Source organism: Poecilia reticulata, linkage group LG14, assembly GCF_000633615.1.
Source record: "Poecilia reticulata strain Guanapo linkage group LG14, Guppy_female_1.0+MT, whole genome shotgun sequence".
NCBI classification, from domain to species: Eukaryota; Metazoa; Chordata; class Actinopteri; order Cyprinodontiformes; family Poeciliidae; genus Poecilia; species Poecilia reticulata.
In genome coordinates this window covers 5,129,834-5,143,985 of record NC_024344.1, presented here as the reverse complement: position 1 = coordinate 5,143,985, position 14,152 = coordinate 5,129,834, and the positions used below count along the sequence as shown (strand labels likewise).

At 42.2% G+C, this 14,152-nt stretch overlaps 3 protein-coding genes across 9 annotated transcripts in view; 1 reads left to right on the top strand and 2 right to left on the bottom strand.

Moving 5' to 3' along the window:
- pds5b (PDS5 cohesin associated factor B) overlaps window positions 1-4,324 on the bottom strand; it is a 29,284-nt gene extending 24,960 nt beyond the window's left edge. Inside the window, exon 1 of the mRNA XM_008427331.2 lies at window positions 4,219-4,324. The gene's annotated coding sequence lies outside the window, so the exon portion shown is untranslated. The remainder of the gene's footprint in view (window positions 1-4,218) is intronic.
- Window positions 4,325-5,967: 1,643 nt separating this feature from the next.
- On the top strand, window positions 5,968-7,405 carry zar1l (zygote arrest 1-like). Its single transcript, XM_008427332.2, has 4 exons — window positions 5,968-6,573; window positions 6,697-6,789; window positions 6,860-6,934; window positions 7,047-7,405. Exons 1-4 carry the CDS (start codon window positions 5,995-5,997, stop codon window positions 7,188-7,190), a joined length of 891 nt encoding a protein of 296 aa, XP_008425554.1. The 5' UTR covers window positions 5,968-5,994; the 3' UTR covers window positions 7,191-7,405.
- A 1,165-nt stretch (window positions 7,406-8,570) lies between these two features.
- Window positions 8,571-14,152, bottom strand: part of fryb (furry homolog b (Drosophila)) — a 59,078-nt gene continuing 53,496 nt past the window's right edge. For 5 of the 7 annotated variants that reach the window (XM_008427342.1, XM_008427333.2, XM_008427337.2 and 2 more), the window contains exons 58-67: window positions 13,969-14,106; window positions 13,685-13,884; window positions 13,090-13,294; window positions 12,739-12,888; window positions 12,540-12,638; window positions 12,373-12,456; window positions 12,106-12,123; window positions 11,822-11,932; window positions 11,276-11,511; window positions 8,571-11,049 (exon numbers count right to left, since the gene is read on the bottom strand). In XM_008427342.1, the coding sequence (XP_008425564.1) occupies window positions 10,791-11,049; window positions 11,276-11,511; window positions 11,822-11,932; window positions 12,106-12,123; window positions 12,373-12,456; window positions 12,540-12,638; window positions 12,739-12,888; window positions 13,090-13,294; window positions 13,685-13,884; window positions 13,969-14,106 (1,500 nt within the window). In that variant the 3' untranslated portion in view covers window positions 8,571-10,790. The remainder of the gene's footprint in view (window positions 11,050-11,275; window positions 11,512-11,821; window positions 11,933-12,105; window positions 12,124-12,372; window positions 12,457-12,539; window positions 12,639-12,738; window positions 12,889-13,089; window positions 13,295-13,684; window positions 13,885-13,968; window positions 14,107-14,152) is intronic. The other 2 variants (XM_008427336.2, XM_008427344.2) reach the window with 1 other exon arrangement.

Sequence of the window (14,152 nt, the reverse complement as noted above, 5' to 3'; positions counted from 1 at the left end):
GTAAACCCAAGTTTTCTCATTGTGGCAAAATATATTAATCACTGAAACCTCTTTTATTGCCAAGTAATTTAACGTTGTTGCTTTAAAATGTTTAAACGTATGTTTGACCCCATTTCAGTTGTACAGCCGTCTAATGCAGCACTGTAGTGTTTTATGTGATGTTTAAACATGTTGACACTTTTTCCTGGTGAGACACCAAAGGTAACAAGACAGGTTCTGCACGAAGCAACTGATTAATGTGCTGTTTTTACTGAAGGCAAAAGTCGCTCTAGCAACAGATTTAATAAGTTCTGATATTATCTTTCTGAATACCAAGTTGTTTATCTTGTCAGCCAACTGCAGTCACTTGAATGTCTCAAAGCTGTTTCCTGGATGCCATGTGACTAAGAACATAATTGCAGCGACTGGCTGGAAAAAATGTATTTTCCTCAAATAATGACATAACAAAAATGCAATTATGTGTTCAGTCCAATTTCTGTAAAGCAATCTAGTTTGTTTTGTAATTTTATGTTTTTTAACACTGAAAATCTTGTTCCATTACAGTAAAACTGTTTGGGTCAGGAAGATGTAATACACATTTATGAACCACAAGTTCTGAGAATTCTCAGTAGCTGCCGTCAAGCTTCAGTAAACACACACGCATGCAGAGACCAACACACACACACGCACACACACACACACACACACACACACACACACACACACACACACACACACACACACACACACACACACCCCCATTGGAAATTGGCAGGCGGCCAAATTGCTGGATTGTGACCTTCTTTTCCACCCCACAGCTGCTGCCAAATCTGAGTCCATCCCTCCATCGCTGCGCCACACAGACACACACCGAGTGTCCTGGCAGCCAATCAGAGCAGATTATTTCTCAACCTGATGTGAATGTGTGGCTCCCATCCATGAGGGAACATTTCACAAACGCAGCAGTAAATAACCACAAAGGGACTGGCTTTACCCCTCTCCTAACATCCTCAGCTTGGGCTACTTTGAGCTCATTACTGGTTTATCACAGTTAAACATATTTCGCTCCCAGCAGAGGGCTTTGTACCCTACTACTCTTCTGCTCTGCCAGTTCTGCTCATTTGAACACCAGCTCCACTTTAAGGACACAAAGGTAACTCCGTTTCCAAATTTGAATCTTGACAGAGACAGATTGGTTTTAACCCTGTGGGTGGGCAACGGAAAACGGGAGAAAGCCAGAAACAAGAGTGAAACCTGGACACCAGCTGGCCGCAAAGGTGACCTCAGTGACCTGCATGTGGAAACAAACCAGCGGAATGGCTAAACTTTGTCAAAGAGCATTTGTGGTTTCAAACTAAAGAAACTGGGATATCAGTTTCTGCAAAAATCGACCAAAGCCAATTAATGCAAACAAAAACAACAAAGGTTTTGTAGATCAAAAAAAAAGAAAACTTGCACTAAAGCTCCTACAGTAAGTGAAGGGAGATAAATGTTGGAAGAAATGCTTTGTTTACAATAAATCCAGGATGTCTGCAGAACATTCAAAACAAGCCAGTCACAGCTGCAGCTATGGCGACTCAACCATCATGAACACTCAACTGCATAAGCAGCTTTTAGAGAAAAGTGGAAATATATGATCAGCTATACGTTTGATTAGAACCAAACTGTAAAATCAGCTTGTGGTAGATCAAACACCCTGACTTTCCTGAATTAAAACAATTATTATTTGTCATCCTGCATTTCCCGGCTTTTAGAGAAGCGCTAATTAGCCAAAAATTCCCTTGATCATCTCTAACTTGTAACGAGAAAGTAAAATTCCCAAAAGTAACTTTAATAAACTTTGTTCGGTCTCTTAAAATATCAACAAACAATGCCTTCTTTGGCTCCTGTTCCATATCTTAGAGTTGTGCTTTGATGCATGAATGGAGAATAATATTGTTTTTCTTTAATTTACTGCAGATTTCAGAGCTGCTTTATGAATAAACATGCCTTTATTTAGTCAATGTCTACGACACATTTGTTTTTAAGCTAACATTTAGTTTGTAAACAAAGCATGTCAGACATTAACTGGTCAATCTGTAGTGACCAGTGCAGCCTGACTGGGATCTCTACTGGAAGGGGAAAACAATACAGCATGCTGAATCGTAATTGTTATTTTCAATGTGTCTAATGCTGCCCCTTGCAAACGACTGCTTTGGTGCAACGTTTGGTCGGCTCTCTTGTTTCAGATCCATCCAATTACAAACTACTTGGCAAAAACAAACGCTCATTGCTGCTGTGATGGACTCTGTCTTTCACGACAACAGGATGGGGGGTTGGGCTGAACAGGAGAAAAGAGAAGTGAAAGTTAACCAGAATTGATACCATCACAATATTCAACCACATCACTGCAATGCTGGAGAAGAACAGAAAAGTGTGTATATACAGTTATTGAAGAACAAACTTGCGTTGAAATTAGAAGAGCAATTTGGCAGTTTGGAAAGTTACATTTAACTGCTCAATTGAAATAAAGTTCACACTATTTTTTACATGTCAAATAGAACAGGTGTGGAATAAAGCAATAAAAYCCTGACTTCTTATTCTTTCATTAAGGTGAAAACATCCCAATCATATAATCCAGATTTCCAAACACTTCTTACAACMTCTGGCTGTAATCTTTGTAGATAATTATCAAGACGACAGCTGTAAAAACAAACAAAGCAGCCGCTGAAAGTGGTTGTCAAATGATCAGCATGCAGTAACGGGATTACTGAAGTCTCCTTTGTATCCTGGTGATTTATTTGACTCCTGCTGCTTCACTGAAACCAGTTTCTGGACAGGTAAATATTTTGGATAATTCCTCCATGCAGGGTTTCTGGATATGCAGATAAAATGTGATCACGACATGCTATTTTAAATACATATTTTATTTAATTATTTATGTGTTTCTCTTGTCAAAACTTATCTGCTGCTTTTGCAAGTGCAATAACAGTTACATGCACTATATATTTTCTTTTCTATTTATAAAGCTTATTCTACAATCAAGCACAGTACATTCTTAAGCATGCACATTTTCAATTTCCTTTATTTTAACAGAATAATTTATTTTCCTATTATCACAGGTGTATGATAATAGAAAATACCATTATGGAATACCGTTTTATGAAAATGTGTATTTTTTCGGAATACTTTTAAATAAGCATTTTGTGCATAGTTTATTTTCACAAACATATTTACAGTAACTATTTTATTATTATATTTGTGTTATTCCTTAATTTAGTTTTATTATTGCTGCAGTATTTTTTCAAAATTTTATTACAGCAATTGGTATCAGACTGAAACTTCATTTTCATCGTTTACAATAAGTGCTTTAACTACTCTGACGGCTAATGCGGTTATAAAATCTACTCCTCCTCCTCAGCTAACTTTGGAGTTTGACCAATTAAACCAGGATGCAATGACCAGGTTTGGTAAAGCCCAGCTTTCTTCCGTCATCCTTGACTACAGTACATTTAGTGCCCAAAATGCCAACTTTCGATTATGCAAACTCCAACATAAATATGTTTTTATGCGTTAGCGTTATTATTGCCCATCCGTGCTACGGCAAAATAAAGCAGCCATTATGAGCGATAAAAAAAGAAAGAAAATCCTCCCGCAACAAAGGCATTATATCTAAATACAAACAGCATACGGCACTATCATTTTCAGTAGGAGAAACGGACAACACTTTTAAGCAAAGAAGTTATTGCCATTGCACCACAGCAGAATGTAAATGCAGACTGCTCGGTTGCTATAATGTGGCTAACACAATTAGCTGCTGTTAGCTTGTCGGTCTGCACACCATCAACTAGCATGGTAGAGCTAACATTAGCAGCAGCAATCTCAGTGACAGAGGGCGGATAGACAGTAACAAAACACCCCGGCTAACTACCGTTATGTGGCTAGAACTGTCCCGATTTCAAGCGTACAACTAAGACGGCACATCATGTTTCCACTGTGGTGACAGTAAGCTAACCCAACAGGCTAATATTATCCCGGCTAACCATTTTACGGCGCAGGACCAAGTCAAAGCAACGCGGAGAATCGAGACAAGGCAACCGAGAACACAGGCGAGGAAGGCGGGCTGCACTCCTCCTTTCGCCGCATGGAAATCAACCCACCCCACCGCTGTATACTTGCTCATATATTTTTTTCACATGCGCGAATAAACATAGAACTAGTCCATGATCCATCGAATTTCTCTATTTGTGCATTTCTTACCTGTAAGCGTGAATTGTAATAAATCGTGTCCTCCTCTGCAGCTCTCTTCCCCCTCCTAGCTCCAAAATGGCGCCAATATGCATTAGATTCAGTGCCCATGGGTACAAACTATTGATGAACGTGTAGCGCCACCTAAAGGCGAGTCCTGATAGTTTTACTGAGACATTCAAGTGACGCGCGAATTTATATGAATCTCAATTCAAATGTTGATATAAGTCATACAGATTCACTTTTACTTGGTATTCTACAGTAATGGCTACCTATAACAACATACGTGTTTTGAAAAAAAAAAGTAAAAGGCCTGTACTTGTATGACGCTTTATCAAGTTCAGAGGACACGAAAGCGTCTCAAACTACTGGACAGCAAGTTTTAAAATACAAAAAACTTGAGCAGAATAAACAATATTATAGTTTAACGTGGTAGCACAATTTAGAAAAAAAAAAATAAAAAATTTAATTTTGTTTTGTAACCTCCATTTGAATATTTTGCAAGTTTATTTGAATATCTGATTCTTAAACCTAGAAGCCCAATAGAGTTACAAAATATTTTTTTATGTTAGTCAAAAAATATTTTGTATTTTTAAAAAAAGCAATAATTAATAAATAAAAACAACGCATACTCTTATTACCCTCAAATTATCATAACAATATCATTGGGATGCTAATTATTTCTGTAAAATATTGTAAATTATAAAACACTGTCCATCTTTACCGAAGTATCCCTACCACTTTGAGTGCTTTCTAACACATGAACGCCACTGTTCATGTCGCCTTAAAATACTTATTTTTGGTGTCACAGACAAGCCATTAAACTATTCCTATTTTCCATATTTAATTAAGCTGGCATTTGTGTCTTTGAACCACATGAAGCTACTATCTGTTTGCCAATAAACGTATATTTTAAGTGTTTCTACAGAAACATCCACTGGCTTCCGGGACGTTAAAAGAGAGGCGTATTTACATCTTTCTTTGTGTGCCGATGCAGGTTCAACATGACCTTTAGGGGGCGCCCTAATACCACATATACGAGATTTGAGCTCTACTGTAGACGCTTACAAATGGAGGAGAGCCAGAAGTGCCAAATAACTGGAGCTAAATACTCACCAACAACGGTCTGCGAGGATCGTATTTCATATGACACCTATAAAAAGTTTATATCCCAGTTAAGATGATGCTAAACTTCCAAACTCTCATCATCAAATCCCTCATCGCATCTATATGTGCATCATGCACTCTGCTGAGAAGGTAATTGGCTGCAACCTTCCATATACGCGACCCAGAGACATGCAGACAGGATTTCAGCCAACCTCCTCTCAGCCCGGACACATTTTTTTCCACCCCTCCCTTCTGTCACTATAGTTCCAGAATCCATCAGATCAACGACCTGACCCAGAGCAGTTCCGTCTCCACAGTCTGCAGAACAGTAAATGTATTTTAGCCTACGGCACCAGGCAATAAAGTTCTTTCTAATTCCAAACTTGTTCACTATAGAGATTACTATTGCCAACTTTGAGTTTATATTAGTGATTTGTCTGTGCTTTAAATTAAAACCAGTTTTAAAATTGTAATTTTTTTCATTGGCTTTAGATTAAATTTTTTTTTTTTTTAAAGTAGGCTCATAATTTGCCTTTGGGTGGTTCTGAAGAGTTTTGGATCGTTTTACTTAATTCAGCTTAAACCCGCACGCCCAGGCTTTAATTAAGCAATCAGTGCCTTTCAGAGCGGATCTGTATAAATCCCACAAAGAGCCTCTCACACCTGTCTTACGGCTCCAGGATGGAGGGGTTCCTGTCCACGTTCCTCCCCTGCAGCGGCTATGGAGCTCCCCCAGCTCAGGGCGGCAGCTGGGGGAAGGGAGACGGCCGTTTTCTCATTCCTCAGGGCCTCAACTACCTGGAGATCTGCAAGACCATCCTGTCCCAAGTCAACCCCAGTTTACCTCCACCGCCCTGCGGGAAGGTGGACACCAAAGAGTGCGGCGTGCAGGTGAACGCCAAGGTGGACAAGGTGGTTCAGTGTTCTCTAGGTCCAAAAACGCTGCTCTGCGTCGAACATCCCGCCTCCTGCAGCAGCTGCGACACGCATGAGAGCCTCGATGTGACCAAAGCGGAGGGGAAGGCGTTGTTGGCCACGCCGCCTATGAGCAACCTGCGCTTCCTCAGACCTGTGTCCATCTACTCGCCGGTGTTTGACCGCAGGGTCTTCCTGAAGAGTCTCGGCGACGGCGCCGGACAGGACCCAGTGGAAGCTTCTGACCAAGCCAAGTCTGATGCTGACACGGATCACAGTGGCGACAACGTGGAAAACGGCGTCAAAACTACGATTCCTCGAGCCTCCAAGAGCCCAAACTTCCAGGTGGGTTTTCGACAACTTGTTGGATTAAAAGATCCGAAACTTTCTAAAATCCGCTATATGACGTATCCTTATTTGTATTTAGTCTGTACATTTATTTATTTTTTTTTTTTTGTGTGTGTTAAGTTCCTAGAACAGCGATATGGCTTCTTCCACTGTAAAAAGTGCAACATCCGGTGGGAGAGTGCTTATGTTTGGTGCATCTCTGGCTCCAGTAAGGTGAGTGATCGGCTACAAACTGTAGCGTGCCCCGGATTTCCATCAATAACTTTAGTTATATTTCCATTAGGTGTACTACAAGCAGCTCTGCCGGAAGTGCCAGGTGGGGTTTAACCCCTACAGAGTGGAGTCCATAGTCTGTAAGGTAGAGCACCTCCCATTTGACTACCTGAGCGTTTAATACGTGGGTTTGGCATTAAAGGTTTTCCGTTTGAAGAGTTGAGAACGTAACCAGACGACCTTAAATATTTCTGCAGGGCTGCTCTCAGACCTGCTGCAGCTGTGAGAAGAAGCAGAGGCACATCAACATGAAGAGGCCTCACCGTAAAGACCTCTGCTGCCGCTGTAAAGGCATGAGGCTGTCATGTGACGCCACCTACAGCTTCAAATACATCGTCTGAGCTAATTCGATAGTGGCTGAATTTCATTGCATGCTTTGAGAGTTTGAGGTTTATGCTCAAGTCCGTCACTGGAAGCCGCCCCTCACTCGCCTGCAACATGCTGAACCTTTGACCAGCTGGATTATCTGACAACCCCTCAAATTGCTAGAGGGTTCACTCTGGGTACTATGTGTTTTTGTAAAATGCTAAATTAATAAATTATAAATTGCACGTCATAGAATTGTGGATGCTGAGGTTGGGGCTGGGGTGGTGGAGTAAAGTTTCTACTGAAGTTCAGTTTTGTGTATTTCAGGGTTTAAAGTTGATTCACATTTAGTTTAAAATGATCACTTGACACCTAAATTAAAAGTGTAATACTGTGGCTGATGTTGCAGGTTCAAATCATCTACAAATTGTAATCCATCCTGCAGTACTTTAGAATTGGGTCTAGGAAGAAGTGAGAAGAATTTTAAACCTTTTCCAAATGAACAGCAATTTTCTTCAAACTTTAGATCACTTCATAGTTCTATCCTTGGTACCGGTCAGATGTTTCTCATCTCTGGTTCAGGAGTAGTGGCTTGACATACTGTGAATCTTGAGATGCTGACTCCAGCTCCTTGTAAAGTTCCTCCATTCTAAATGGAATTTGCTTGATGATCCTCACTATTACTGGTTGGCTACGGCACTCTGAACAGCTCTGGTACTGACCTTTTGTGGACATCTGTCCAGTCAGGAGTTTTCCCCATCAATGAGTAACAAACCAAGACCAATTGGAGGCTCAGGAAACATTCACGTGTGTTTAGCTGATTAGGGAGTGGCATTAATTTACTATGTTTTCACAATATTCAAAATTGCTCAAACACTGAATTTTTGGTTTTCATTAAGTAATTTTACAAGAGAGATTTCTGTGAAATTAAGCTACCCAATATAATTTCTCTAAAAATATTCTTCCCAATTTTTTTTTTTTTGATTTACTTTAATACATTGCAAGACTACACATGCACAAACTGTGTGACAGAAAATGTACCAGAGACTATTGGGCACTTTAAAAGGAAAATAAAAACAATTTTGTCATTAGTGGTTCCAAGAAGAAAAACTTGATTGTATACATTGGATTATGTAATAATTTTAAAGACGGTGCCTGCTGTCAAATCTGAAGTATGGAAGCTGCATGTGAGGCTGCACAGTTGATCGAGCCATCAGAAGGTCCTGGGTTTGAATTCTGCCCTGAAATTTTTCTGYATTGAGTTTGTATGTTATCCCTCTGCATGCATGGCTTCTCTCTGGGTACCACAGCTTCCTCCCGCAGTCCAAAAACATGACCGGTAATTGGTCTCTCCAAATTCTCCTTAGGTGTGTGTTATCCTGTGTGTCTCAGTGATGGACTGGAAATCAGAGAAGTAGTTTTGATATGTCTTTACTTTGACACCAATTTGTACAGAGCTCCAACTCAAAACAAGTTCACAAAAGCTGTAAAAGTATTTACACGGTGAAAAAACAACTACCGTCTTCATCTAAAAAGCTTTTAAAAATGTGCAACTTCTTGTATGGCATGCAAACACACGTTCTCCCACACAGGAAACAAAACAAAAACAAAAAAACACACCCGCCTGAGCTTGAAGCTCCCATGTGCATCTCACACAAATGTATCTTTCAGATAAAACATGATTTTGTTAATAAATAATTCCAACACTCCATACAGAACACTGAAGATGCATGCATGGCAGTTGGGTCTGAAAGAACAAACATCAATATAAAAGTCAAACGAGTGCTGTCTTGCTGATCGGATATAAATAGGAATCAAGACATTTGTACAGTGAAAGGAAAACGAGGGCCGATGACGGTAAGCAGTTGGGTTTTGCTTTAACACCAACAATATTAGCTGGATGTCAGCATTTCCCTTGTGTGCAACTACAAACCATACATAAACAATGCTACCATGGCTGTGCCATGCTAACGATAATTAACAGGTTTACCGACAGACGAAATATTTGAATGTACATGCAACGTCCTCCTGGCGTAAGAACACAACATATAACAGAGCACGACAGTGAGAAATACAGTGCGCACGCTCGCTAATGATGCTACAGCTAGCCAGAGAGGAGTGCATGCCACAGACAGAACGGCACAAACAGTCCACCAGTGTTCGCCACAGTAGTCGGAGGAAGAGCTGATTGGCTGATGCAGAGCAGCAATAGGAAATGAGCTTCAAGCGTCCGCATCAGTCCTTCAGTCAGTCCCAGGTGGAGCTTGTTTCTGGGGTACAGTAGAATATTTGGGCTCATGCATTGCACAGCTTCTTCCAGTGGAGATCTCMAAACAGCTCCTCCAGCATTTGGCTTTTCCATCTCAGAGAAAAGTGAAAGCCGTTATTCCTTTTCTCTTAGTCACATAATCTTCTGTTACATTTAAAAAACGAACTAATAAACATCTCATTTGGTGCAAAGTATKAAACTTTTCCAGTGATGCTACAGAGTGTCACAGCTATTTTCCTCGCTGCTTCTTATGATGCCTTCACCACATCACCACCTTMCCGAAGAAGGCAGCGACAGTCAAGTTCCTCTGAGAGGCAAGTRACAGGTCCAAGCTARAAGCCTTCACAGGTCCAGATCAAGCAGAAATAAAACTAGGCTGACATTTTTACGATATGCAGCTCTGAAAATAAAATCAGGACTTTCATTTTCAGCACGCAGCAATCTCTAGTTTCCGGTAAGTTTAAAGATTTACCCGTGTGAGSAAAATCTTCATGTGTGTCACTTCTCCAGATGCAAAGATCTGGTGTTTTGATTAGAAATGATMAAATGACGTTTCAGGTCTGGACATCCGACGGTTCGGTATTCAGGAGCTCCCCGACTTTCAACAAGGGCAGCGCGGCTTGCCCCACCTTCCCGAGGTAGCGAGATAAGGGCGTCGCTCCCTCTCTGAGGGAGCAGCAGCACCCCCATGCTGCGGCCTCCTCGGGGCCTGTGGGGCAGGGAGGGAGGGCTGGAGCAGGAGAAAGAGATGATGACGATGATGATGGAGCATGGGAGCAGGTTGAGGCAGAGTCGTGTCTGTCTGGGTGTTTGTACGGGGAGCGCGGAAAACGGGGAAGATGTGAGCCTTGAAAAATAACATTTGATTCAGAGCGAGTGAGGGAGTTCGGCTCTGACGCCACAGTCGGGAGGACGTTGGGTGGAAATGAGGACGCTGTGGTTCTGTCTGACAGAGCAGACCTGTGTGATGACTGCACTCTGAAAGGGCTGTACAGGCTTGTGTTCCCACTGAAATGAATCCTSCTTGGCTGTCTTGTGCGCGGCAGTGTGTAATCTCGCTGGCCTGGTTTGGGGAAATCATGCAAAGAGACATCACAGTTTGCAGTGGATGACAGTGAGGACAGCAGTGGGAGGAGTACATCCCCATCTACACATGGTTCTGGTTCTGCTGTTGGGTCAGGCTGTGAGGCGTCTGTCTGAAGCTGTGCAGCCGAGGAAGCAGAGATATCGGAGGAGGGAGCGGCCATGTGTGTGGATGCTCTGTTAGAACAGGTTGAAATGGTGAAGGCGGAGCTGGTTTCAATGATTGGATGTGTGGGGGAGTCGAAGGAGGGGAGCAAGGGGGCTGGGGGCCCCTGAGGTCCTGTCAGAGGCTTGTCCCGGAGGCGCTGGAGTCGGGGAGGTAAGTTGTGACGACCCGGTAACCCTGGGCGCGGCGAATCATGTCGCGGATCTCGCCGTTGAGCTCCAGCAGCTTGGAGCAGATGAGGCTGAGGTCCTGCCGGGAGCCCACCAGAGCGATGGTGCCTGTCTGGCCCAGGGTCTGGTGACGGAAGTAGATGTTGAGCAGTGTCTGAACCTCGGTCTCTGAGCTGCCGCCAAACACACCGCTGGGCCACTGCCTCCTGATGAGGAGATCAAACAGGTTCAAGGGGAGAGCAGACAACTAGCACATGCTTTGTGTGAATGTATTTACATAATATTTGGGGTGTTTTATGGTATATAATGAACAACATTGTCAACTTTCAGTTTAATTATTTCATTGTTTTTGTCTTTTTTCATTGTACAGTCAGGAAAATCTCATTATAAACTTTTACACCACATTTCTTTAATCTCCAGAGCCTCCCTCACCTGCACTCCTGGATGTAGCACACAGCTTTGGTGAACTCGTGGCTCCTAAGGCACTCCAGTATGGCCTGCACCGCTACCTCAGAGGTGGGAAAGTCAGGGACAACCATGGCTGCCAACTGCGCGGCGTGTGCGTGGGTGTGGGCCAAGTGTTTGTGCTCCAGGTCGCTAGCTACAGCTGCCTCTGCCGCCTGCAGACTGCTCTTCAGATCCGTGAGCTCTCGAGACATGTTTAGCAGCTGAGGGGTGGAAGGAGGAGGTTAGGCATGTAAGTAAGCTTCACGTCCTTACAGAAGGAAAGTTGAACCTAGTGAGACCCAGTGCTGAAACCTTAACATCACTACTCTTGTGGCAGAAGGAATTGAATTAAGGATTTTTTTTTTTTAAGATCATACAGTGCCTTACATTCAAGAGAATATAAAGAATGCTTATCGTTTGTAAAACAGAGATTTTTAAAGCTTTACACTGCTAGAGACGTGCAGGATGAATTTTGTAATGCAAGTACAAAAGCTGTTATGCGTCTCCTCTGTTAGAATTGATGTGATTTACCTCTGGCACGGAGCTGATGGCGTGAACCTGACCAATGAGCGAACAGTAGGACTGGAACAGTAAGAGGAGCTGGAAGTGCAGCTTATAGAGCCTCTGGCAAAGCTCCAGTTGCTGGAAGAGTCATGAGAAAAACTGAAGTCAGATGATCTGGTATTAATAAAAACACATTTTTACTTATTCTTCATAGATTTACACAGGCACACAGTTAATTAGCTGATAGTCTTGTGAAAAGCAAGTTAAGCAACTTATTTCAGTAAAGTAGAGAAACTTGTGAGATAACTTACTGCAAGAGACTCCATTTGCTACACAGCGATAGAGCATGTTAGGGCGTCAGAGTGAGGTGAGAGGAAGACAGACCATCAATCAAACACATGCAAAGCATTGCATTCCCCATGACTGCTAAAGTCAGGGTATAAAGAATTAGTCGAGCAGATAAGGCAAACCGCTTAGTGCCACAGCATAGTGGAGAAGCAAGAGAACAGGCTGAGGCATTTAGACAATCTGTTTTCAGGAAAATTCAAAAAGTTTGTATTTTACAGTGAAGAATGTACCTTCTCTTCTGAGTCTCCAGGTTGGCAGGTGACCACGTTTTCAACAGGACATCTAGGAAACGTATCCTTACAGTTCCTCAGCCACTGAGAGAGGCAGGTGAAATGCTTTTAATTGCACATTTGCATTGAAAAATAGAAGATATGTACAGTAAGAAAGGTAGAATTACCGAAACAGCAGCGTCCTCTCTGCTGTTGTACGTATCAAGATACTCCTGCAGCTCCAATGCACTGAACTTCATCTTCTCCAGGAGACCGTAGGACATAATCTGGAAGGTACAACAACGAAGAGGGAGAACATGAGAGTAAAATCCATTCATTAGAGCTGCCAGCATGAGAAGATCCAGACCAAGTATCAACAGCACTCACCGTGTCAGCATCAATATAGATTGTTGGGCAATCTGAGCATGTGGTCAGCATCTGGGAGGACTTGAGAAACTTTGACCCAATGCCCCTTAATCCCTCACCAAGGTATGTAGCGACATCATTTGTCAAGGTGCAGAATTTCCCCTGAATGTTCTGCAAAATGAAAAGTTTTTAAAGATTTACTTTACGCTGATATGGTATCGGCAATATTTTATCTGCTGATATACTGGTGATCAGCAGATAAAACACTGAAAAATGGCTAATTTCAGTATTATCCAGAGAAAGCAACGTGTTTTGAGTAGACAGAATATCTCTAATTATGAGTATTTTCAGCCAGTTCTTCCTGTGTTTTACCTTAAAGAGAGACGAGAAGACTTGAAAAGTGTAGACGGCACACGACCCATCAGAATCTGTCACAAGCTGGCTGACATGACAACGCCACGCCTCCTCGGCATCATCACACACTGTCGGTTGGAACGCAGCCAAGATGGCAGAGAAAAAAGGAGAGGGAGGAGGTGGAAACCCAAGATCCTCCAGGTCATCTACATCATCACGTAGGCTTTAACGAAACAAAGAAAAAAACAATATGATATAAACAAGTTTGATTTGATCTAAACCTAAAGACGTATTCAAACAATGAAACGTAGTCAGAAAGCTTACAAATGAAAAACTGTTCTTGAGTCACTTTAGATACTTGCAGTAATCAATTCCACTAAAGATGAACACATAAAAGAGTTTCTCTATTTCTTACTGGGACTTTTTTCCTTTAATCCATGTTTTACAGGTGACAGAAGCCCGACTTTGTAACTGTCTTTAAGTTTCTCCCATATTTTGGGGCCTGATCAGTAATTTCTAGCGGTCATAGCTAATACTATTGTTTAAAAAAAAGTTTCTTCACATTTAGGAAACCGTTCTTGAAAACATCAGAGTTGCATTTCAATTTCTTTACCTGGGCAGAAAGTCCAGCGGTGGCTGGCAGTAGTTTGGGTTGAGACCACGGGCAATATTCAAGAGCTGATCCTGAGGCTGGCCTGGTAAATCCAGGGTAAAGCTCTCGCCACAGTCTGAGCCGTGAGGCAGCTCATGAGCGCTCAGAGAGAACTCATCGTCCTGAGCCTGAGTGTCCTCATCCTCACCACACAGCCTCACCTGAGGAAAGGAAATCATTGTTTTCAAAGTCACAGTAACACATTCATCTACTTCAATATAACAAGTAACTGAAATGCTTCTCACATGCAGGCCTCCGTGATCATCACTGAGGACTCCCTGGCCTGGGGTTGTTGCATTCAAAGGCTGGTGTTCAGCTGAGATGTCGTAAGAAGTAGATAGAGAATCAGTGTGGTTGGTTTCCTCTGATGGAGAAGGGTTGGTCTGGAATCAGAAGGAAAATATGGATTATATTTCTAAAGCTCTAATG

What these genes read in the sequence shown, in the direction of transcription:
- zar1l (XM_008427332.2), top strand. Translation starts at nt 5,995, where the DNA reads ATGGAGGGGTTCCTGTCCACGTTCCTCCCCTGCAGCGGCTATGGAGCT. An exon ending in CCAAGAGCCCAAACTTCCAG is followed by an intron (nt 6,574 to 6,696) that starts GTGGGTTTTCGA and finishes GTGTGTGTTAAG; the next exon opens with TTCCTAGAACAGCGATATGG. An exon ending in GCATCTCTGGCTCCAGTAAG is followed by an intron (nt 6,790 to 6,859) that starts GTGAGTGATCGG and finishes TATTTCCATTAG; the next exon opens with GTGTACTACAAGCAGCTCTG.